General features: G+C 42.0%; 1 protein-coding gene across 2 annotated transcripts in view; it reads right to left on the bottom strand.

Annotated features, from left to right (window-relative positions):
- Positions 1-4055, bottom strand: part of POU6F2 (POU class 6 homeobox 2) — a 229223-nt gene extending 225168 nt beyond the window's left edge. For both annotated transcript variants that reach the window (XM_053359613.1, XM_053359614.1), the window contains exon 1: positions 3826-4055. In XM_053359613.1, the coding sequence (XP_053215588.1) occupies positions 3826-3991 (166 nt within the window). In that variant the 5' untranslated portion in view covers positions 3992-4055. The remainder of the gene's footprint in view (positions 1-3825) is intronic.
- Between the last annotated feature and the right edge of the window lie 20397 nt (positions 4056-24452).

Here is a 24452-nt window from a genome sequence, read left to right as displayed (position 1 = left end):
GGTGGTGAATGCATAAAACAAAAATATAGTTATGGTGTATATAAATGCCATGTCAAGGATTAATAATTATTTGTTCTAAAACTGTTATTAGGTTTAAAACATCATGCGGGAAATAGTATTCACAGAGTCAAATTATATAGTACACATTCTGTCTGCTGTTAAGCTTGTAAGAGACCTAAAAGTGTGCCAATGTCATGAACTGGAAATGCAGTACTACAGTGAACATATATTTATTAATTCTCTGCACAGCGGCAAGCCTATAAATTAAATCATTCGACAAACTTTTTGCTTATTTCTTAATATTCTCATGCTAACTAAAATAGGGATCAACTCCCCTCATACCGCTATTAATAGGAATAAATAATGTATCACTTAAATGATACATGGTCTTCTGTGACCTCATGTTTCTCAATGAAATCTGGATTTATATCACATTAGTGTAATGTAGCTCTTAGAACTATGCAAGTTAAGCAAAATATTACTCTTGATGTAATACTTTAGAGAACATGATGGTTCTTTATCACGACTTTTGCATTCACTTTAAATGGAACTTAGGTTCACCCAGGCAATATTTTCCCAGAATTAAGCACAGGAAAGATATCAGATGTTTATAAGCTGATGAGCACAAGAATTAGGGTTTCATTGCGGAAGGAAGGTACTTTTTAAATGAAGGTACTTCACAAAAGGAAGACTAGGACATAAAAATATATTAAAACCAGTGACGTTAGCCAAGGATCTTTGTCAAAGTTCTTAGCATTTGTTTGAAAGCTAAATAAACACAGACTAGCGTTCTTCAGTTCTCTGCCACTGGTGCCAAAGTGTACATTTTGGAGGTGAGCCAAACGCGCGTTGTATTGCCTTCACAAGCCAAAAAAGAAAAAGATGGAATAAGAGGAGAAAGAATAAAGAAAGAGTACTATCAATCTTAATCTTGAATCTCTGCCACCTAAACCTGGAGCTGCTGCCTGGAAAAAAGCCGGCTTCCTACTATGTCCTATCAGATATTAACACATAAAACCATCTAACACTACAATTGTGGGAAACTGTGAGATACTGCAACGCCAGGGGGGTGGGGTGAGTGGAAGTTGAGGGCCTCAGCCCTTATTCCATCCCCTTGTCTGTGTTAAGAAGAGATACACTCTCGACAAAGATGCAGAGCCCTATACAATAATAAAAATGTTTAACTAAATGATGAAAGCGTGACATCCAGATACATAAACAGTGATGATAAAATGTGACCCCAACAATGACATCAACTTTTCTAAACACTGGGAAACTGTTACGGAAGACCACAGCGCCGTGGGGAACTTTCTCTTCCACAGACAATAAAATTGAATGTCCTAATTTTGTTTAATTAAATATACAAAATCACACCACAAATTACAGGCATGACATGGTCTAAACATTCCCACGTGTCTCTGATACACTTCTATTGCCTTTTACAGCCAAAGCCTCGTCCCTTTCTCCTCCTACATCGCCCCTTAATTAGAGGTATATATAATCTGAATGCAAAGTACAACTCTATAGAAGTGCCTTCTATACACGGATATTTAGTGCCGCCCCCCTCAAGCCTTGTCACTCAAATCAATGGGACTGTTTCTGATTAAGGCTGCAATCCTGTGACATTTACCTGGGATTAAGTACTATACTCTCAATGGGTCTTGTTTCTGAGTAGACATGAATAGGACTGGCCTGTTAGTGGTTTAAAGAGGATTATTTACAGCTATTCACTCCAGCTGCATCAAATACATGCAAACTAGGAACTTGATCTTTTGCTCTCTTGGTACTGTTAAAAGAAGCAACCATCAGCCAAAATTCAACTGTTTCAAGTCCCATTGATACAAATATAAGATTTAAGTGCTAAATAGCCATTGAAATCATTGAGATTTCACAGTGTTTATATTAATTTAAGAAGATCTAATTTTTAGTCACTTTTCTTGCATATTTTTCATCATGAACTGACCTGTTGCAATTTAATTCTATGGCAATTTAAAACAATATAGAAATATTATTCTTATTCTAGCAATACCTGAACAGAAGTTTCCTACTATAAATAACCATATAATCATCATTAAGGAGATGCTATTCTTTATTATAAAACTTGTGTCTGTACTTAAAGCACATAGCCTGATTGAACAGCAATCAAGAGTACAAATAGTTTTGTTCTAAGTTTGATGTCTAAATGAATTTAGCAGTAAATAGTGTTGGATAGCCAACTTCCAAAGCAGCCAGATTTTTTAAATAGATCTCTTACTTTTCAAAATACTTGGACATTTAAGATTATTAAAATTGTTCAGATGTTACTTGGAAATATCAGCTTTATAATTTTTGAAAACATCACGTCACTCCCTGCATGAAATAGATTCAATCAGATGGCAGCTAAACATTCACATGTGAAAAGGAAATTGTCTTATTTTTTCTTCTTTTCATAGAAATAGATATCACTAACAACTTGCATTTAATAGGAAATGACACTCTATAGTAGGCATTATATAATTCAAATATAATTATGCAGTTGGTCATGTTATATAATTACATTATTTTTGTGCATCTACCTGTCTCTCTAAAATGATAGGGCATCTCTTTTGATCAATATTGCATGAACCTCTTGCAAATATCATTTTGCAGCTTATTGCTGTAGTGAAAATACAGACATCTGAGTATATCTTCACCTTCCTTACAGATTTCAAAAATAACAATAATTTTGGTTGTTGTTTTTTAAAAGGTACATTCTTTTTCCAAACAAGATACTTTTGTAAAATGCAAATGCATGTTTCCTGTACAGGCTTCCTAGCCCTTTTTTTAAAAAAGAGTAACACGTGGAAATAATTAAAAGAGACTCTTTCAGAAGCAATTGCTGTAGAATCCAAATGTCACATTCTGCTGTGTAGTACTGCTCCAGCACAGACATATATCAACATCTATCACTCAAGCACACACCCCGAACACGCTCTGCTCCCTTTTCTGATTAGAGATTACAGTTGCTTGAGTTGTCTTACAGGGTGTCACTGGTTTGAATGACAGATGTCTGGGCTGGAGTGTCACACTTCTTATTTTCATTTTGGATATGAAACCAATATTCCTGAAAGGCTACGTTTTCTTTAGCTATTATCCAGCTGTTTAAAACACACAGTTTACTCACAGTGTGCCAGAATGTACCATTCAATACATTTCTGGTCCACATTTCATTTCCTTCTTTCATTTAAAATGCATCATTCTTTAAGTTTACACTGAATTAAACGCAAATCAGATTTTCCTAAAGTGGAATTATAATGGCTAACCAAAGGTGAAGAAACATGATCTCTTTTTAAAGAGCGACAAACAAAAAAGTGGGGGGGACGACGACACTCCTCTTCTAAATATTTAAGAAAAGTTTACTCTGGACAAGAGTGTTCAGAGACAGCGCAAGGAAAATCTGGAACACTGCCTGTACCCTCCAGATTTAACGCAGTAATTCGTAATAAAACAAAAAGCAACTAACCCAGGTGATTACTTTTTTCTGGACAACATGGTAGCACAAGAATGAAACAGACAAAAGGTAGCAAGAGCAGCGTGGGGGGTGTCCCACAGATGCCTATGGGGCTGTTTGAGAACTGCCCCAGAGCGTGCGGCTTGCAGGTGGCAGCTGTGCAGCTGCACAGAGCCATCCCCCCTCCAAGATCAAACTTTTGCCAGCCACCCAGCTGGGCAGGGAGACAACGTGGGCAAAGTGGCTCCGCAGAAAGTGGTCCCCATCTCCTCTCGCCTCCCATCTCTCGCCTCCTGTGACAGCAGACAGTGCGGAGGCAAGAGCCACCCAAAGATGCAAGACCTAGGCAGACTTACCGAAGAGCTTGCTGGGAGCGTCCTCGTTGTCATTTGATTCCACAGGCGCAAGCAGGGGCTCATTCAGCTCGTTGTCTGAAGCAGCTGCCTTGTCCTCACCTCTCAACTCTGCATTCATTTCACTCCGCAGTGACAGCAAGGGCTTACTGACTTGTCCAGCTATCATTGGATCCTAGGATGTGGGGGGAAAAGAGTGAGGGGGGAGGGAAGTGGCAGCTTTGGTGCGCGTATTCCTATCTCTCACTCCCTCTCTCCCCTTTTTCTCTTGCACACACACACACACACACTCCTTCTCTTATCTCTGCCTGCTCCTGCTGTTATTGCTGGCTGCAGTCAAGTGAAGAGCTATTACAGATCCAATGAGTTTTCCATTACTCCCCACCCTATTAAAGCTCAACTAGCATGTGAGAGATTCCGGATGCTTGGGAGAGAAAACTTCAGGGGAAGCGACAGAAGCAGCGCAGCTTTAATTGTGGGACGTGCTGCTTTTGTGTGCATGTTTTTACACCTCGCTCTTTTACTTTAATGCGGTAAGAAAGGGGTGATGGTCCAGCAGCGCTTTTTTCTTTTCTTTTTTTAAGGCTGCGAATGTCCTAGAGCTCTCTCGCTCTCTCTCAAAAGGAAAAGCTTTCTCACTCCAATAGCAATCAAATCAGAAGCAAAACAGCAACGCTCACAATATTAAAACTGTTTCCACAACACTGCAAAGTAATAATTCAAATGGCACAAGTATTTCATATAATCAAAAAACAATCAAGACAAGGCAAATAAAGGTTTACTTTTGCCTTTGGGTTATTAGGCTCTGAAAGTCCATAATCTCACACTTAAGGGAAAAAGATAGATACATATACAGGCAGGCAGACAAATAAAAGAAACATATATATTCACATTTGAAAAAGACAAAACTAGCAAAGGATACTTACTAAATTTTTGCAATCATGCTGGTTTTGGGGACATTATAATTCCACAACGCATCTACGCAATATATATGTATAGTTTTCAAATGTTTCCTGATTATCTGAATCTATTTGATCTTCTCATTCAGAGGAATGGAGGGGGAGGGAGTTCAGTTATGATTTCCAAAACAATCTAGCATTCTTCAGTTTTGCCAATAAATAGCAGAAACTGGGCTGGGGGTGGGGATGGGGAGCCGAAAAGAAACAAGTGACCTTGTTGTGCGATCTCCCAACTATTTATTGCTAAGTTCATGCCTAAATGGTTCTTATGCAGAGAACAGGTGACCAGCGCAGAAATAGGTTGGTTAGCATGTTGCCTCTGCCCCATCCGCACATTGGTCGATGTGGTTGCCTATGGGTTTTTTTAATGTATTCATGTCTGAAAAGTGAATTTGATATGACACATGATAATCTATGAAAATGTTAATCAATACAAATAGTTTAAGCTGTCATCAAATGCACTTCTTTAGTCAATACTCATATCGCCGAAAACAATGTCACTGTCACCAGGGTTTAATTTGCACAGCACTTAAATATTGGACTCTGTGCATCAATGCACTCTTCTTCAAATACTGTAGGTAAACACATTTTCTCCCTATTTAAGGCTGAAGCACTCAGCGCGCATTTAGTTCAAGCCGAACCCTCCCTTTTGAATACCTTGATAGGTCCACTGGAGGGCAAAATTAATACTTAATTGAATCTCACAGTCATCAAAATAATCAATACTTTTTTATTATTTATTCTTTACAGTCTGTTGACTGTTTCAAACCTCAGAGGGAATGGGGTGGGGGGAAGGATTCATGGCTTTGAAACACTGTCATTTAACAAGGTAATTTTCAGTGGGACATTAGGGGTTGTGAAACATATAATAAAACAAAAATGGTGGCTTATAATAGGAAGAAAGAAAAGAATTATATTTCTGCCATCTAACAAAACAGGATAAATAAAAAAAGAAGCAGCAAGTGCAGGGAGAGGGAGGAGGGAGGGAGCGAGGGAGGGAGGGAGGGAGACTGGCTTTTGAAGGGTTTTATCATATCAAGAGCAGAGCTGAGCTTTCATAATGCTGACATTTCTCATCCTGACAATCCTAAACAAGTGGAAAGGATGAGATCGGAGATATCATCTTTCATCACATTCCCCAGCTTAAGAACCAACATGACAGCTTCTCTCCCCTTTACACTGTTAATTACTAAATAAAATACTACTCTCTGTCAGCATTAGATTATTGCAGATAGGAACCAATAACATTACTCCATTGTTGTTGATGTTGTTGTTGTTGTTGTTTGGCTGGCGGTGTTTTATTTTTTAAAAGTCCAGCGATACCTACCTTGAGCTTTTCAGAAAATAAATTGGGCTGTTTTCATCCTGCCTGACATGTAATTAAAGCTGTGATCCTGAATCCACTTACATGGGAGTAAGCCACATTGAATTCAATAGGGCTTCCTTCTGAGTAGGCATAGTAAGAATTGCACCGTTAATCAGCGATGCCAATTTGCCTACTAGTATTTGTGATGTATTAATTAGTGTGAATGTGGCAGACATTTTAATGAACTTTGGGGTGCGTAGAGTCAGGCATTCGTAGGCTTTAATTAATTTTTATTTTCATATTGCATTTTATAGCATCTACTCAAGTGTATGCTGCTGTCAAACAGTCTGGTTTTCAAATAATTTGCATCTAAGGTGATCTCCAAGGAAAAGACCACATCCATATTCTTACTCTATTTTGCCCTTAAAACAAACCTTGAGGCTAGGTAAAGCTGAGATATAACAACATACCCAAGCCATCAAAGCCACCTAGATGGAGTGCCCAAACCCAGGTCTCCCTTGCCCAATGCCAAAAATGCTATCCATTAGAAATATTTGGGTGCTAACCGGATGGAATCCAGTCTTGGCAGTGCCTTGGAAATGCTGGTTACCCTCCGATCCCTTTAAAACCTTTCATGGACCTGCAGATCTGAGGGCATCTCTCCTGATGGGAAGGGCTTGTTGCAAAACCTTTCAACCAGGAAATGAGAACTAGTTCTCATAAGGAGCAAATATGTTGGTAATATACCACTTTCTGGGCAGACAGCAGGCGAGCGCAGAAATCTGGCAAGAATGAAGCTCGTCTAGAAACCACCTCCCCAGGTGCTAGTTTTCAGAGAATATTTTGCGTGGAGGAGGAACTCCGTCATGTGGGTTCCCTTGTCCAGACATCACCTCATTTACCGCTTGTGGGAATGAGGCCTCAGAGTGGGGTTTGTTTGTTTGTTTGTTTGTTTTTTAAAGCTCTCTCTTGTTTTAATTGCTGCCATCTACAATTTTAACTGTGATTTTTTAAATGGTTTTGGATACCCTGGACAATGGACAGGGTAGCTTATAAATGCATAAACAAACTGATTTTTTTGTTGGCATCTGTCTGGATGAAGTCAAACTGCATAGTGACCTCTCTGGGGGACAAGCCTGGGCAGTGTATATGGAGGCCCTGGGCTGCCCAGACAACAAGACCACCTTCCCATCCTTGCTGATGTCGTCCAAAGGAAAGCAGAGCACAAATGCAGGATTTGCTGGAAGGAGGTGTACAAGGCGCCATCCAACCATCTTAGGGTCTCCACTCCAGATCTGTGTAGCATTTACAGTGGTACCTTGGGTTACAGACGCTTCAGGTTACAGGTGCTTCAGGTTACAGACTCCGCTAACCCAGAAATAGTACCTCGGGTTAAGAACTTTGCTTCAGGATGAGAACAGAAATTGTGTGGTGGCAGCAGGAGGCCCCATTAGCTAAAGTGGTACCTCAGGTTAAGAACAGTTTCAGGTTGAGAACAGACCTCCAGAATGAATTAAGTTCTTAACCCAAGGTACCACTGTACTCTTTAGACGTTACTTCTCCCAAAGATGTTCCGCAAGGCAGTCGGTACAGGTTTTTCCTCAGGGTTTACTCCCAACGCTTTTCTCTCACAAATGAGTACAGTGGTACCTCGGGTTAAGAACTTAATTCGTTCTGGAGGTCCGTTCTTAACCTGAAACTGTTCTTAACCTGAGGTACCACTTTAGCTAATGGGGCCTCCCGCTGCCGCCACGCAATTTCTGTTCTCATCCTGAAGCAAAGTTCTTAACCCAAGGTACTATTTCTGGGCTAGCGGAGTCTGTAACCTGAAGCGTCTGTAACCTGAAGCATCTGTAACCTGAAGCGACTGTAACCCGAGGTACTACTGTATAGATACATCCTCAGAAATGGTACCATGTATGTACCTTGTGCTGTTTTCACAGAAGAATTTCCAAGGGAAACTGTGTCAAAATACATGGAAGCATTTATCCTGCCTCTGATACCAAAGAAGGCAAATCAGATGCAAGGGGTCGGCCACATAGGGCAGCTGGGAGGTGAGGAAAGAAGGCCACTAGGGATGGCTAACCTGTGGCCCCCTCAGTGTCAATGGACTACAACTCCCAGCATTCCTCTCAGTTTTGCTGTCTGGGGCTGATAAGAGTTGGAAGCCAACAGCATCTGCAGGGACACAGGTTAGCAACTCCTGCTATGCACACTTACGTGGGAGCAGACTTGCATAGGATTGCGCTATAAGACTGTCTCTGCCAAGTGTCTAAGCAGAACAGTTTCAGGCTGATATATATTTGTAAATACTGGGGTTTTTTTGAAAAAAAATTAAACATCCCTATCATAAAACAATTAAAAAGAAAAGCCCCCAAGTGTTACTATGACTAAACACAAGCTATCAAACAACTTAGTGCTGTCAGTTAGGATGAAATTTATGACAATTACACACAGTCAATTTATTATCACACATTATTAGCATGCATTAAATGAACATACGGCTTCTGCCTGACCCCCAGAGCACCCCCAGAGGTACAAGGCTCATAGAAATAAATGAGATTTACGTTAGCACAGTATTTGAAGAGCAGACAATCATTCATTAGGAAGAGTGGGAAAGGGCAAGAACCTGCACAGAGACACACATTTTAAAATAAATAAATAAGCGATCAAGGCTATCAAAGAGCGGAGTTATTTTCCTTGCGGTGACTTGCCCCCAATACTTGGCAATGCCCTTTCATAGCAAAAAGGCTGTAACATTTGCAAGTCCCCGTCTGATATTCATACCGTGTGTGAAATTGTGATGGAAGTCCTGCTGTGCTTATTGTTTTATTGGTGCTCCATATTAACCAATGGAGACATGCTACTTGAATTTGTCTTTTTCGCAGTTACTGTGCACAGATTCTAACAATGCCATAGCTAGTTGGCCCCTCATTACTTGACCTCATCAGAAAACTTGTCCGGGAGAGTCAAGAGCAGGAGGAAAGAGGGGGTGTCAGAGACAGAGAGTGGGGGAATTGCTGGGCAGCAGGAAATTGTGGGGGGATATTTGTTTGGGCTTAGTTTCTTAGACCAAACACTCTTTTCAAAAGAGTGACTCTTCTGATGTTTTGCAGTTTCATGGTTATTGTTTGTTTAAAGGTAAAGGGACCCCTGACCATTAGGTCCAGTCGTGGCCGACTCTGGGATTGCGGCGCTCATCTCGCTTTATTGGCCGAATGAACCGGCGTACAGCTTCCGGGTCATGTGGCCAGCATGACTAAGCCGCTTCTGGCGAACCAGAGCAGCGCACGGAAACGGCGTTTACCTTCCCGCCGGAGTGGTACTTATTTATCTACTTGCACTTTGACATGCTTTCGAACTGCTAGGTTGGCAGGAGCAGGGACTGAGCAACGGGAGCTCACCCTGTCGCGGGGATTCGAACCGCCAACCTTCTGATCAGCAAGTCCTAGGCTCTGTGGTTTAACCCACAGCACCACCCGCGTCCCATATTGTTTAGGGTTAGGGTTTGTTTAGCTAATGTTTGTTTAGCTAATGTATATAAAGGCTGATTGAAAGTCACTTATTACTTCTTCCAATTACCTGTCGCAGGACCAAACTACACTGTGACATTAAATGTCTTTGCACTGAATACATAGGTTTTTCAAAAAGCAAATTGTGTCAGCTGATGGTGCTGATAATTAAAAGGATGAGAGAGGAATGGAGAGGGAAGTTAACCCTTTCCTACCCTGCTGCATTTCAAGAGAAAGTCCATCTTCTGATTTACTTTCCTCCTTATGCAGAGACTGCTTCAGGCTCCACAAGTGGCCCAGAGACCGTCTGGGGAATTAAAGACGCACAGCATCACTTTCAGGGGCTTCACTCTGGCAGTGGCGTGCCCACTGTGAATTTAAAGCACACCTGAAGAAACTGTCAGTGTGGCTGTGGGGTCTCAGACCTGTGCCTGACACTCTGGCTGAAGAGGTGTCACTGCCTTAATCCCTTGATCGGATACTGATCCAAAATTTGTATGGCCACTTCCGATTCAGATGTTAACAGAGAAACACAGTTGGGTGCCATCGCCACTTCTAACAGCTTCATAAGGATGTTGAACAGCACCTCATGCCTCACCTGTCAAGGCTTTGGCCTCACAGTGAAATGGTGAAATGCAGGAACCTATTGACATAGTCGCTTCTGAGTGTGCTCTCCAGTGCTGTGAAGTCTGCAGTTCCTCCTGGTATTTTAGGGAGCTGTATGTGGTGCAGCAGGCTGGACGACATCTATCCTAGAGCACATGGGTGGTGTAGAACTGGCTCCCAGGCTGGCGGAACACAGGTCAGGCCTCTTCAGCCCCCTGCTGTTTATGCCATGGGATGCCATGGGGAACAACTTTGTCCCCAATGCTATCCAACAGCTATATGAAGCTACTGAGATCAGTCATTAAGAGTTTGGGGTGATAACCAAACTCTATTTCTCTATTACAGCCGAGTTAGGAGAAGGCCTGGAACGCTGCCTGGATGCAGTGGTGGACTAGACAAGCATCAATAATTCACAAGGCCCCAAATAACTTAGACCCAAAGTAACTTAAGGATAGTCTGGTGACTTATATTACACGTTGATCACTAAGATCCTGGGAAGGGGCACTTCTAGTGGTTCCATACCTTCACTAGGGACTGAGCCTTTACTCTGGCAGGCAATGCCCAGGCAATGTTCCTGCCAATGGAGGTTCAGCAGGAACTATCTATGCCTTCTTTCACATGTCATCTGAAAGCTACCATTTAGACTGGCCTTCACAATATGAATTTCTCTTTTGAACCAACCAGTATTTACTGATGTTTTATTGATGTTTTTAATTATGGATGTCTATTGACTAATCTTATAGAATCATAGAATTGTAGAGTTGGAAGGGTTTCCTGAGGGTCATATAGTCCAATCCCCCCCCCCCACGTATATAGTAAGCTGCCTCGATATACTTGATTGCATCTACAGCAGTGAATCTAGGGACGGGTGGCGCTGTGGTCTAAACCACTGAGCCTCTTGGGCTTGCCGATCAGAAGGTTGGTGGTACGAATCCACTCAATGGTGGTGAGCTCCCGTTGCTCTGTCCAAGCTCCTGCCAACCTAGCAGTTCGAAAGCATACCAGTGCAAGTAGATAAATAGGTACCGCTGCGGCGGGAAGGTAGTCAGCGTTTCTGTGCGCTCTGGTTTCCATCACAGTGTTCCATTGCACCAGAAGTGGTTTAGTCATGCTGGCCATATGACCTGGAAAGCTGTCTGTGGACAAAGGCCGGCTCCCTCGGCCTGAAAGTGAGATGAGCGCTGCACCCCATAGTCACCTTTGATTGGACTAGGGGTCCTTTACCTTTACCTTTACAACAGTGAAACCACATGCCTTCATCTGCTCCAGCTGCAACAAAACACATCTTTCCTGCATTGATGTCTACAGCCACAAGAGGCGCTATAACTCTCCAACGATTTGACGTTACCCCTGATGGCGAACTCTTCTATTGTCTCTCGAGACAAACGGATGTCAACAAAAAAATTTAATAATGAATAAATAAATTTCCATGGGGCTGAGTTATAATCACTCCACAAATGCCATTTTCTAAAATGAATCTTAGCAAGAGTGGAGACACTGAAAGACATTGCTTCCAACTGCCAACTGACAGAGCTGCTCTAGGAGGATACCGTGGTCATTGTTTCTAAATGGCACTGTCAAACAGTGCAAGAACAACAGAGCTGAACTCTTCCATCCCTCTGTTGGCTAAAACTGATTCATTCCCATAACCAAGTCTTAACCCAGAATGCTATGAGTCTACATAATCAGTTTCCTCCAGGCGGGTCTGGAGCTCCACCACCCCTTAAGCACTTTCCTCAGAAACACAGTATTTTTGAGTGGGCTGCAATACTAGGGGCAAAACCAGCTTGTTCAACACTATTCCCATCCTGGTCACAGTCCTAATCAGCTCTCATTGGGGTGACATTGTTTAAAAACTTCTTTTCCTGACTGTGAATCTGTCCAGTCAAGGGACACCTCATCAACATGCAGCCGGCTATGGGGTGGGGGCGGGGGGGATCATGGAACCAATCCAAGAGCGAGGGCTGGAAGAACTGCCCTTAATCTGAAAGGGTTCACACTCTTGCCCCAGTTCCCTTGGTGAAAAGTTTGGCAGCAGACAGCTTGCAAAAACTTTCACAAAAAGCACTCACTTTTCCCCTTAGCCTTAGATGCAATGTCCAAAAATCATCAGGGGTCCATGGAACTCACCAAAGCTGAAATTTGCAAGAACAACTTTAAGCATCACTGCAGAAATAATTACAGGTGTTTTTTCTCTCTGTTTCAATGTATGAAAGAGCTTGCAGAGCTTGTTTGAGATATTACAAAACTCTTACATAAAAGCCACATTGCTGGAATTAACCTGCATCCTACATGTAGATCACCATGTGCACTGATGGCACCCATGACATTTTTTTGTGTTATTGTTTGACATTAAGCATATATGTCATGGAACCTGAAGACAGAACATGTCGATGAGGAATCACAATCTGCAACAAAGCTCATGTTATTTATTTCCAACAAAAAAGTGGGCATTTTCTCATCTTTGGAGTAGCTTTCCTGCAGATTGCACCAACTGACTTGTGTTGCAATCCTACCCACTTACTTGGGAGTAAGTCCCATTGAATTCAATAGGATTTACCTCTGAGTAGATTGGTTTGGATTATTATCACTGTAGGACTATGTGATTGGATTATCTTGGACATAGGGGTGCAGAAATAGGGATGCACAAGGATTGTGGGAATAGATTGAACTAACTGGGATTTATTGTCTACAGTTTGAGATGCTGGAATTTGGAGTATTTGGTGATGGCTGGAGGGAAGAGAAGTTGAGGATACCTGAATAGTCATGATGGTGTAGCATTGAAATCGCATAATAGATGGAAATATTGGAAATGGTCTGGTTGAAGGAGGCTTGAAGGAGTTGGATACACAAATTAATTAAAATGGCAAAGTTTAAATTCCAAACACCTGTAAGATTCAAACTGCACCATGGGGAAAGCAGCCAGCTATCACATAAACCGCATGAATCTATAGGTACGTCTAGAGTTGAAAGGCTGGGAACAGAATCAAAATTGAAAACTGGTTTTCATTAGATGAGAACATAAACCTTTTTTAAAAAGAGACAAAGAGACTCAATTTGTATATGATAATACTAAGCTGCAAAACTGGCTCTTCTAAGCCTTTGAACTAGCGGGGAGTTCCACAACATACTCATTAATCACTCCTTTAATTGAGCACCACCTAAAAGCTAACCATATTTGGTAGTGAAAAGAGCCAATTTCATGATTAAGCACATAAACAAATAAAAGGCCCCACCATTTAACAAATACGTTACTATTTGTGGTTCTTTCTTTCCTCAGCAAAACTCACGAGAAAGTTGTCTCTTCACTCACTTCTCATGGCACCTGATGACTTTTATCCTGGTGTTTCTCTGAGTATAAGAGGAACAAAACTGCTGATGTTTGAAGTTTTTTAAAAAACTTTTATCTTGAGCCAATCTCCATCCATCAACCATATTCTCCTTCTGTAGCATCTTATGCCAGAATCTGGTGTCTCCAACATTTTTCTTTTTCCAAACACCCCCTTTATGGTTCTGTTGAGGGATTTATTTCATCCTATTCCCGTAACTATGAATTAGTACTTCTCTGAAACTGTCCAGAGAAATCCATCCCTACTTCTGTCCTTCTGATCTTCTGAAATGGATTCTGACTGGAAGATTGGATCCCTCGTGACATTTGTCATGTATATTGCATTACATGTATGCATATTTACTTTAACATCAACTACTGAGTAGCAGCTCCAACACTGACCCCCAAGGAAGACGTTTCAGAAAGTTCAGACATTCCAACAGACACAGTAGCTCCAACTGAAGAGGACTCCCATGCTGAAACAATGACCTGAATGAGCAACTTGAGACCTCTGCAAAGACCTCTTCTCAACTGCCCATGACTCCACGCTCCTCTGCAATTCATTGCCTACTATAATCTGCAGTTCTTGTGGACCACCCTGAGATCTTTTGATGAAGGTTGGTATATAAATCAAATAAATAGAAATAAAATAAAAGCTACAAAGCACCACAGACTTCAGGTCAGAGTACAGAGCTTTTATGCCCTTTGCACTGATGTTTTGGCACAGTCATCAGGACCCACCTCTAGATTTCAGCTATGCTCTGTGGAGCAAGTTGTCTGCTTCTTCTCTGAGCTACCTAAGACCTGGTAGATCCTCTGTTTGACCTAAAGCTCTTTCTCTCCCAGTGCTTTCCCCCTTTAGTCTGCCCCCCCATATGTGTCCTTGCTCCAACTTGCCTTTCATCTGCCCACATACACCTCCAAGTCTCAGTGGACCATGTGCAGGACGAACTGGACACCAGTGGTGACCAGTACATTGGGGTGAATGGGAAACAAGCCTCAGGTGGCCCTCAGCCAGCCCCTATCTCCCTGCTTTACTAGCAACCAGTCCAAGAGGTAACCCTGCCCATAAGCTTCCTTCCTCCTTAGTGTTGCCCTAGAAGAACTCAGCAGGGAAAAGGATGCGTACAAAACTATAATTAGTTGTCTCTGGCCCCATCTACTGTTGGTCTTCCAGCCTTCCATCAGTCCCAAAGGGCATCAAGTGCAACATGGGATACCGTAGTTACAAACAAGATTTATAAAGAAGATGAAGGAGAAAAAAGATATTGTGAGGACAGAACATGGGAGAACTATGAAACAATAGACCAGATTTTCAGTGTTGCTCATGCCATCGCATTAACGAATGCTTTGAGGATGTCATCTGCCTTCTACTACTGTTGTCACAATCCCAAGTAGCACCAATATTTTTGTACACAACCTTCTTGCCTCATTTGGATGTCATAATATCAGCTTATATCAGACCAACACAATATAGCCGACATAGTTCAATGGTAGCCATACTCCCCCAGCCCCGAAGAACACTTAACATTTATACAAGTTTTTCTTCAGTACTTTAATATCCTCCCCATTCTTCACACCCCATTTCTAAGGTGTAGAATCTTGGAAACAGAACTTTTAATATTTCTTCCTCAACATTTTACCACTTTATGGTGTCAGCTGCTGTGACTGCTTTCGGTATTATTATGATCTTTTCTCTAAGGAATTAATACTTACTTTCATCACATCCCACTTTGATTACCTGCACGCAGAAGATGTTTAGGGCCTTCTAAAACCACCTGTTTCTAACCTCAAGGGGATTTCTAACTCTACTGCCAAGTTAATTCCTCTTACTGGGGAAGAAGTGTATTATCCTTGCTTCTCCCATTCAATTCCTTGTCAGCATCACCAGCTTTTTACTGCTCTTGGCATTTAAAGTATACTAGCATCTTCTACAGACACTCACAAATCTCATTGGGCTGAGTCACATTCTGCCTTCCAATGCCACTTTAAGAACTTCCACTTATATTCATCTTAGTATTTATATTCTCTCTTCTTCTGTCAATACTAGAAACACTACCTGACAAAATCATACCACTGCTGATTTTTTAGTAGCATTGTAAAGAATTGCCCATATACATCTCTGCTTTTTTAAAAAAGAAGAAAAAAGAAGAGAACTATGTAGTTTGCACCTCTTGTCGCCTATCTAGAACTTATAAGAATAGGTTGTATTAAATATGAAAATATGTGCTTGGGTCCTACTAATGGCATCCAAATGTATTTATTTATTAACAGTTTGCAGTATATGTGGCCTAATAACTAAGTTCTTTGGGTATAACACAATTGTAAATCCATGGTGCTTAAGGAACCCTTCCCCATTGCTTGTTTCAAGAACTTGAGTTGAAAGTAACAACAAGAACAACTTGACAATAATTATTGTGTGGTTTGAAGTTTATATCCAACAGACCTTTGCGATCGCTAATACTTCAGCAATATTGTTGTTCACAATAAAAACATTCACAATTCCAAAATGTTAAGTACTAAGTAGGCTACTAAGTGGGATGCGGGTGGCACTGTGGTCTAAACCACTGAGCCTAGGGCTTGCCAATCGGAAGGTCGGCGGTTCAAATCCCCGCGACGGGGTGAGCTCGGTCCCTGCTCCTGCCCACCTAGCAGTTCAAAAGCATGTCAAAGTGCAAGTAGATAAATAGGTACCACTCTGGCGGGAAGGTAAACGGCATTTCCGTGCACTGCTCTGGTTTGCCAGAAGCAGCTTAGTCATGCTGGCCACATGACCCAGAAAAACTGTCTGCGGACAAACGTCGGCTCCCTTGGCCAGTAAAGGGAGATGAGTGCCGCAACTCCAGAGTTGTTCGTGACTGGACTTAACAGTCAGGGGTCCTTTACCTTTAGGCTACTAAGTACTCAGCCTTTCACCCACCAATCATCTGTCAGTGCCCCAGATAACTGCTGACTTCACCTACTGCTCTCCAATCTCTAACTGATGCAGGACCTGAGATAGTCAAAAAGCATAGCTTCCCAACTTTAGGGAATATGACATATAGCTGGGTATCATCAATAAACCTATAGCATTATATCCGAAAGCAATTTCTGAGAGGTCTCACGTAAACATTGAGATAGTGGAATGGACACCTGCCCAAAGATTGGGACCTTTAATACGAATGATCATCACTTGCCAGCAACCAAATTCCTCAATTTTCTCAGAAGTAACTTCAAAACCACTTTAATCCCTCAACCACCCAACTTATTTATTATATTTATATCCCACCTTTTCTCTAAGAAGCTCAAGGTGGCAAACACACTTCTCCCCCTCTCCATTTTATCCTTACCACTCTGAGAGGTAGGCTAGGCAGAGAGAGACTGTGACTGGTCCAAGAATCATAGAATCATAGAATCATAGAGTTGGAAGAGACCACAAGGGCCATCGAGTCCAACCCCCTGCCAAGCAGGAAACACCATCAGAGCACTCCTGACATATGGTTGTCAAGCCTCTGCTTAAAGACCTCCAAAGAAGGAGACTCCACCACACTCCTTGGCAGCAAATTCCACTGTCGAACAGCTCTTACTGTCAGGAAGTTCTTCCTAATGTTTAGGTGGAATCTTCTTTCCTGCAGTTTGGATCCATTGCTCCGTGTCCGCTTCTCTGGAGCAGCAGAAAACAACCTTTCTCCCTCCTCTATGTGACATCCTTTTATATATTTGAACATGGCTATCATATCACCCCTTAACCTCCTCTTCTCCAGGCTAAACATGCCCAGCTCCCTTAGCCGTTCCTCATAAGGCATCGTTTCCAGGCCTTTGACCATTTTGGTTGCCCTCCTCTGGACACGTTCCAGTTTGTCAGTGTCCTTCTTGAACTGTGGCGCCCAGAACTGGACACAGTACTCCAGGTGAGGTCTGACCAGAGCAGAATACAGTGGCACTATTACTTCCCTTGATCTAGATGCTATACTCCTATTGATGCAGCCCAGAATTGCATTGGATTTTTTAGCTGCCGCGTCACACTGTTGGCTCATGTCTAGTTTGTGGTCAACCAAGACTCCTAGATCCTTTTCACATGTAGTGCTCTCAAGCCAAGGTGTCACCCATCTTGGGGAGCTTCCTAGCTGAGGGGGATTCGAAATCTGACTTCCCATGTCCTAGTCCAACACTCTAGCCACTAGGCCACACTGGCTCCCAATATCTTAAAGAGGCAATATGCTACGTTCAGTGGATTGAATATAATCAGGATAGCACTTCTCCCCTTACCCTTGGGCTGGGATAAAATTATCCACCACAGACAAAAAGGTCAGTTTCTGTGTCTTATCAATCTCAATAACTCAACTGCAAAAAGTCAAGGATATTAGCAAATCAACCACTACTGCTTGTTTACTGGTTCACTCATATACACAGACACCTCACTCCCAGTTACAGGACAACACGCTCTCAGCCAAGCTCACTACTGTACATTGACTGCAATGATAATTTTTTATTTACATGTGCATGGCTTGACCTTTTATGTATGTCTATATTGGGTCATTGTTGGAGTGGCAATCCTTCCCTTTCAGACCCCTTCCTCTCTCAAACTAGACAGCCCATTAGCCGGACTCTCTTTATCCAGTGATTTAAATAGGTTGTGCAGCATTGCCACAAGGACCTAAACCTTCTCTAGATGTTCTACATCAGTGTGCGTGAGTACAGGAGGGTTCTCACTTGAGAAGCTCACCCTACAATCACTGGCGGAGGAAGAGGAGTGTGGGGGGAACACATCGCCCCCAGAAGAGCGATCCTGGTGGGGTGCCATTGCGGCTGCTCCCCACCCGCAGGCGGCATGCCATGCCCCCAGGACGCGCACCATCTGCTCTCCACCCCACCCCCCGGTGCCAGAGCATGAAGCTCCGCCAATTCTTGGGGGGCAACAGAAATGGTGACTAGAGATGGAGCTAGCACATTTATTCTCATTCCCCCTTTGCATCTTTTATTTAGCTCTGATGCAGAATGCCTGATGAGGGTTATGGAGTTTTCTTCTCCCTTCAATCAGTTTGCTTCTCACCTTAATATGCAAGTACATCTCAGCAACCTTTTGGTGTTTTAGGGCCATTTTTTGTCATTAAAAGGGCTTCTGCATGGCAATGTCTCTCTGCCATTACAATTAAAAGTTTACTATATGAAGTAGCACATATAGTATTTGGGGTTATTACGAAAGCCAAGATGGCTTCAGGATTTCTCAGTGTATTCAAATAAAGTGCCCCCCCCCCCCCGGAGAATATTTCCAAATTTTGAAGGGTGAAGGATTGGTTTTCGGGGAGGGGGTCTGCTATGTGTGCACCTTATAATTCATGTAACATGAGTATGGTAAGAAAGACAAATTCTGTTTTTTTCAAGTTTAACTTCTGTTTTCTTGTCTTGCTTTATAAAAATCCACATAAGCGCAATTTTAATGGGGAAACCAATTGGTGACCTAATCGAAACAAAAATACGCAGCTTCCATTGTTATTTTTTTTCCCCAGAAGCCTTTTCTTATTTACAAAAACGGATAAATTACAGTAATTGTTCAACTTCACCATTCAGGAGTAACTAGCACAAATCGCCTTTGATGACATAAAGTGGACAATTCTTTTGATTTTCTAGGAACACTAAGTCAATCCTGCCTTTGATGTCATATTTTGGTTTTAAACGAAGGTTGATCATACGTTCATTTTAACAAACTCGTTGTTTTCCCCATCGACATCAACAAAGCAGGATCTAACCTGAGTCTGAGTCTCTTATATGTGCATGCTGAAGAAAAGCAATCGGGAACGATGGCTGTGATCTTCCTGCCAATAAAGCAAGTAGCAATGTTTTCACTGCGTTAAAAAAAGTGCAGGGTTGCACTTAACGGCATTGTGCTGGCTTTCTGTTGTTTTAATACAGGTTTCTATCAAGTCTCATAAAAGCAAACATCAGACATACAGATATTTGAGCATTCCATTGATAACCGAGCATACAAATATGCAGCCCACACTGTACACAGTAATAGCTTTTCATTCAAAACAGAGAAAGTTCTATCAAACACTTTTATCAAAAGAATGGATGTTCGTACTCTTTGGTTCACCATTGGCTCAGCCAGTAACTGGCTGCTAGGCATGGCTTAGATCATTTGCATTGCATTCAGGACTCAACCATCTGCAAAATGGGCTGTGGAAAGCATGTCTAGTTTCATTCTCAGAAAGTAAAAAATGGAACCCCCTCACATATTCTCTTTCATACCAGCAGAAATCTGAGAACGTCATTCACAACCAGCTTTAGCGCTGATGTCTTTTAATGGCTCCTTTCTCTTTTACTGGAAAGTTAGTGGCCAACTGCCTCCAGATTTCTTAAAACAAACAAACCCAAATAATAACACAAATCATTTTTTTAGTGCTCTGACATTTTCTGACATAGCTGTAGAACATTTACCTTATAGTGGAATTACATCAACAATAATGTCAAGGATTATATCATTTTAGCCCTGGATTAGTAGCCATAGGATTAGTAACTGGTATCCTGCTAGTAGTAGCAGAAGTAGCAGCAATATGTAGTTGCGGTAATGATTGCTAATAGCCTACTGCTGCAGATATTAAAATTTCCCTCTATAAACTCACATAAATATATGGCACTCAAAGGCCAGCACCTCTAAGATGGGGTTCATAATGTTCTTATTGTGTCCCTTGACCTTTCATGGGAATTTACTAGCTCCACAAGATTCAGGAAGTGACAACCATAGTCTCGTGGGCATTTGAACAGTCCCCTCTTATTAAAGGTGTAAGGGTTTTGCTTGAAATGATGGACGGAGTTGGAAAACTCTCTGCCTTTTAACTACAATATCTTGCATGAAGCTGTTTGCTACTGAGGCTAAAGCATATTAATAGGATCTGCTTGTTAGTTGTGAAATCAAGTTGGGTGGGCAATGGCATTACACCTTGTGTAAAGTTGATACCAAGCCTTTCGGTGAAAGATTGCAGATCAATAAATTATATTGTAGCCATTGACAACACAGTTTTATTGGCTTGGTTTCCAATTTGCCATATGGAAGGTGGAAGCCATATGGAACCATATGGAAGATTTGGGAGACACTCTCCTTTAATCCTATGTACTTCTGTCCTCCTGGGAGGCCTAGCACATGGCTATTTTCCACAGAGTCAGCAGCGCACCAGGGAGGACAGCACCAGTTCCATGGGGAAAATCCCACATGGAAGGCCATGGTTGCAGACTTTTCAGTATTACACCAATTGTTGGCATCCATCTGTCAGGAATGAGCCAGCTCCCACAGAAGGTTTGCAGCCAGCCCCCAGTGAAGGGTTGCAACAAGCTGAAGAAAGCTGCCAGGAACAGAGAGGGTTAACTGCCAGGCAGGAAGAGCATCAGCGAGTGCCAACTCTCCTGCCCCTTGGAATGCCAGCTGATAAGAGAATGGCTGAGGGTGAACAGGAACTCAGCCAATGCTCTACTGGCGCGAACAGAGAAGGAAGCAGTTTGTCAGAACGGGAAGAGATTGTTGCTGAGCCAATCCCTCCTAAGAATAGGCAATGGGGAGGGTTTTTAGACCGGAAACAAGGCAAAAGGCGCAAAGTGAGAAGGTTCAATACCTTCTGTAACCAGAAGGGAAGCTCAGAAGGGTCATGATGATTGATGATGGTGGCGGCATGTTAGAGCCAATGGGAGAACTCTGTTTGTTTTTGCAATAAATCTTCCTTTTTAATTAACCACGCTTGCTGTGTTATCAAGTCAGAAACCAGGACTCTTGACACAGTCTATCTCAAGAAACAAGGGAGTGAAGTCAAACCACAGGAGAATCACAGCACCTGCTATGGCCGCAGAGACCAGTAACTCATAACTGCTGCCTCCCGCAGTGTGTTTATGTATAAAGTTGTTGTTTATGTATTTTATTATGTGAATCATTCCTGTCTCGGTGACATCCATGCTGGCTTAGTCATATCCACTGAATGGAAGATGGCGGGATCCCCAAGGACATGCTGTACAGGGAGCTGACTTGAGGCACCAGGCCTGTTGGCAGACCAACTCTGTGTTACAAAGATGTCTGCAAAGGTGACATGAAGGCTGGCAGTATCAACCTCACCATGTGAGAATCCCTTGCAGATGACTGCAGTGCTGGAAGACACTCAGTAGGTTTGTATCCACAGCAGTGACCAGAAGAAGAATGACCGCTGGGAGGAGTGCAGAGACAATGAATTCCATGGTTTATCTGTAAAAGCAAAACCAGATGCCTTCATATGTCCCAGCTGCAATGAAGTATGTCTCTCCTGTATCAGTCGGCACTCTAACTCTCCAATGGTTTTTCTTCACCCCTGATGGCACAGTGTTCCATTGCCTCCCGAGACAGATAGATGGCAATACCAATGTGAATCATCTGACATGGTTTTATTGTACTTTCTCTCTCTCTCTCAATCTGTGTGTGTTTAGCTATTGTAAGGCACTTCCAGATATTTCAGATAGCAAGTGATCTAGAAATGGAAATAATAAATATATAGATTAAAAAGCCAACCCAGATGAAGGTGGTATCTGGACCTGTAGCCTTTAAAAAAAAAAAATCTTCCACAAAGCAGGCCAAGTCCTGGTCAACACCGATTGCTTCTCTCACAAGGGAGCCTCTGCCTTCAGGGGTTGGAAGTCAATGGCCTTCCACTTGTAGGGATGCATACGGGCCTTCAAGGTTCCAAACTTTCCAGGGAAAGTCATGTTGTAATATCTGAACATGGGAAAGATGTTTTAAATAACCGTGTCACAGTGGAGGCGTGTGGGAGCTTAAATGTGTGGCTGCCATTTCCCATGACATCCACACATGTGGTCCGAAGGCAGTTCTGCTTTTCCTATCTCATCTCCTCAAGTGCTCCAACAGAAAAGGAGTAATTTTTAATGTGAAAATAATACCGATGTCTTTTTTCAATATCTGAGACTGTATAATCTCTGAAAATAGTTCGGTATTTCTTTGCCTTTTGTTAAATCACTGAAATACCTTTACGTTGCTTCTTAAATGTGTTTTGTGTCCTTTAACATGTAATTTTCTTTTATGTCAATCAGTTTGGACTTTGCTATTACCTGCCACTTTAAGTACTTAAAAGAAATGAAGCATTTTTTCCCCCTTTAATGTGGCACAAAAATTGAACTTGAACATTTTTGCAATTGTGGAAGATAACATGGTTGGCAGGATCGGTATAATTTGAAAAGAAACAAAAAGAGGACATCAGACAAGAAAGCACGTATGTGAACGGAGCCCATGCGAGGGACAGGAAAAGGAAACTATACTAATCTTTTCTTAACGAGATTGCATTATTTCATCTAAGATTAACTACCTATTGTGCCCGACTTTTCCTTGCACAGTGGGTTGGACAAGCTAGTTCAGTGTTTCCCAAAATAGGCAATACCACCCCCTGGGGGGCAATGAAACAATCTGGGGGGCAGTAGTAGCCTTAGGTGCAATTGGGGGGCATTGAATAAAAATAAGGGGGCACTGGAAGCATGAAGAAGAGAATTTTGAAAATAATAATAAATAATAATAAATTTTATTTATATCCCGCCCTCCCCAGCCGAAGCCGGGCTCAGGGCGGCTAACAACAATAAAACAATACAGAAGTACATTTGCATATGTTTCGTGTGTTGTGTAATGACGCTTACCAATGTACCATTGCGTTAAAGTTGTAGTGATTATTTTCCAAATGAACACACAAAAGGCAAATTATAGGATGTAAGTAGAAAAGTAGATAGGCAAATTTGTTGCTGCATCTTTCTTTCTGTTTTTTGCTTAAAGAAGGTAGATTTACAGGGTAGGGGGTGCCCAGTATTTCTCTCCCCCCCCCGGAAAAAAGAGCAGTGGGCCAAATAAATTTGGGAAACTCTGAGCTAGTTGCACTTACATTAGCCATTCTGACTAACTTTTCACATTTATTTAAATGGATTCCAAGTTAGTGACTACACTAGTATGAACCTTCAAATATTGCACAGTATTTACTCAAACCTCTGCCACTGTTTAGAACCACCACTTGCTCCCTGTCAGTGCCCCTTCCTTCTAACGCCCATGCCATAGCATATTGCGCAACCTGCCTTCCCTTTTGCTCCCCAACCCCACCCTGACTTCATGCAAATCCAGGATTGTGATGCAGCACTACAAATCCTCCAACCAGGGCTGCATGATGATATTTTCACATAGATGTCAGCGCTATTTTTATTGTCAGCTGATTTTCCTTTCCCAAAGGGTTAGATCATTGCACCCTCCTCGAATTCTAGGGATGCAAAAAGCAGACGAGTGCTTAAAATGGTTCCTTGGAAACTACAGGGTTTTGTTTTGTTTTTTTGTATAAGCTCTTCCATCATAAATAAGGGCCTCCATATAGCCTGCTGCCTGATCTACAGAACACTCTGGAGAGAGGGAGTAAAGGCACATTTTGGATGAGAATTATCAATCAAAATCTTCCACAGAGTTAGAACTGCTGTTGGAACAGATCGATAAACACTACTTGTTGATCTACAGCAATGCAACCATGACATAATATATATCTTACATACCGGTAAGTGAGGATGTGTTATGTATCCGTAGCTAGATGAACACGCATATACTAATTATATATTAAAATATGGGCAGAATTTGACCTACAAAATCATCCTATTGACAGCTTACAATGAGGCGAAGTCACATATTAATGGAAAGTGGGTTTTGTTTTTTTGTTTTTGTAGAGCACCAATAAATATAAACCTTGAGATCAAATTAGGCTAAAACAAATGCATCTCTCGGATACACACACAATCCATGCGCATGGTGCTCCGAAAGCACTTCTTACCTCAATAGGCTTGCAATTTAGAAAACAGATACCAGAGAAATAGCAGAGGAAGGAGTGGGAAATTGAGCATGGGGAAAGAGAGGAAGAAAATTTGGCTTTTTCAGTTATGCTAGGTGTTATGTACTG

The sequence above is a fragment of the Podarcis raffonei genome, chromosome 12 (genome assembly GCF_027172205.1).
Source record: "Podarcis raffonei isolate rPodRaf1 chromosome 12, rPodRaf1.pri, whole genome shotgun sequence".
Lineage (NCBI taxonomy): Eukaryota > Metazoa > Chordata > Lepidosauria > Squamata > Lacertidae > Podarcis > Podarcis raffonei.
The sequence above is the reverse complement of the archived record's forward strand: the minus strand, read 5'-3'. Positions and strand labels throughout refer to the sequence as shown.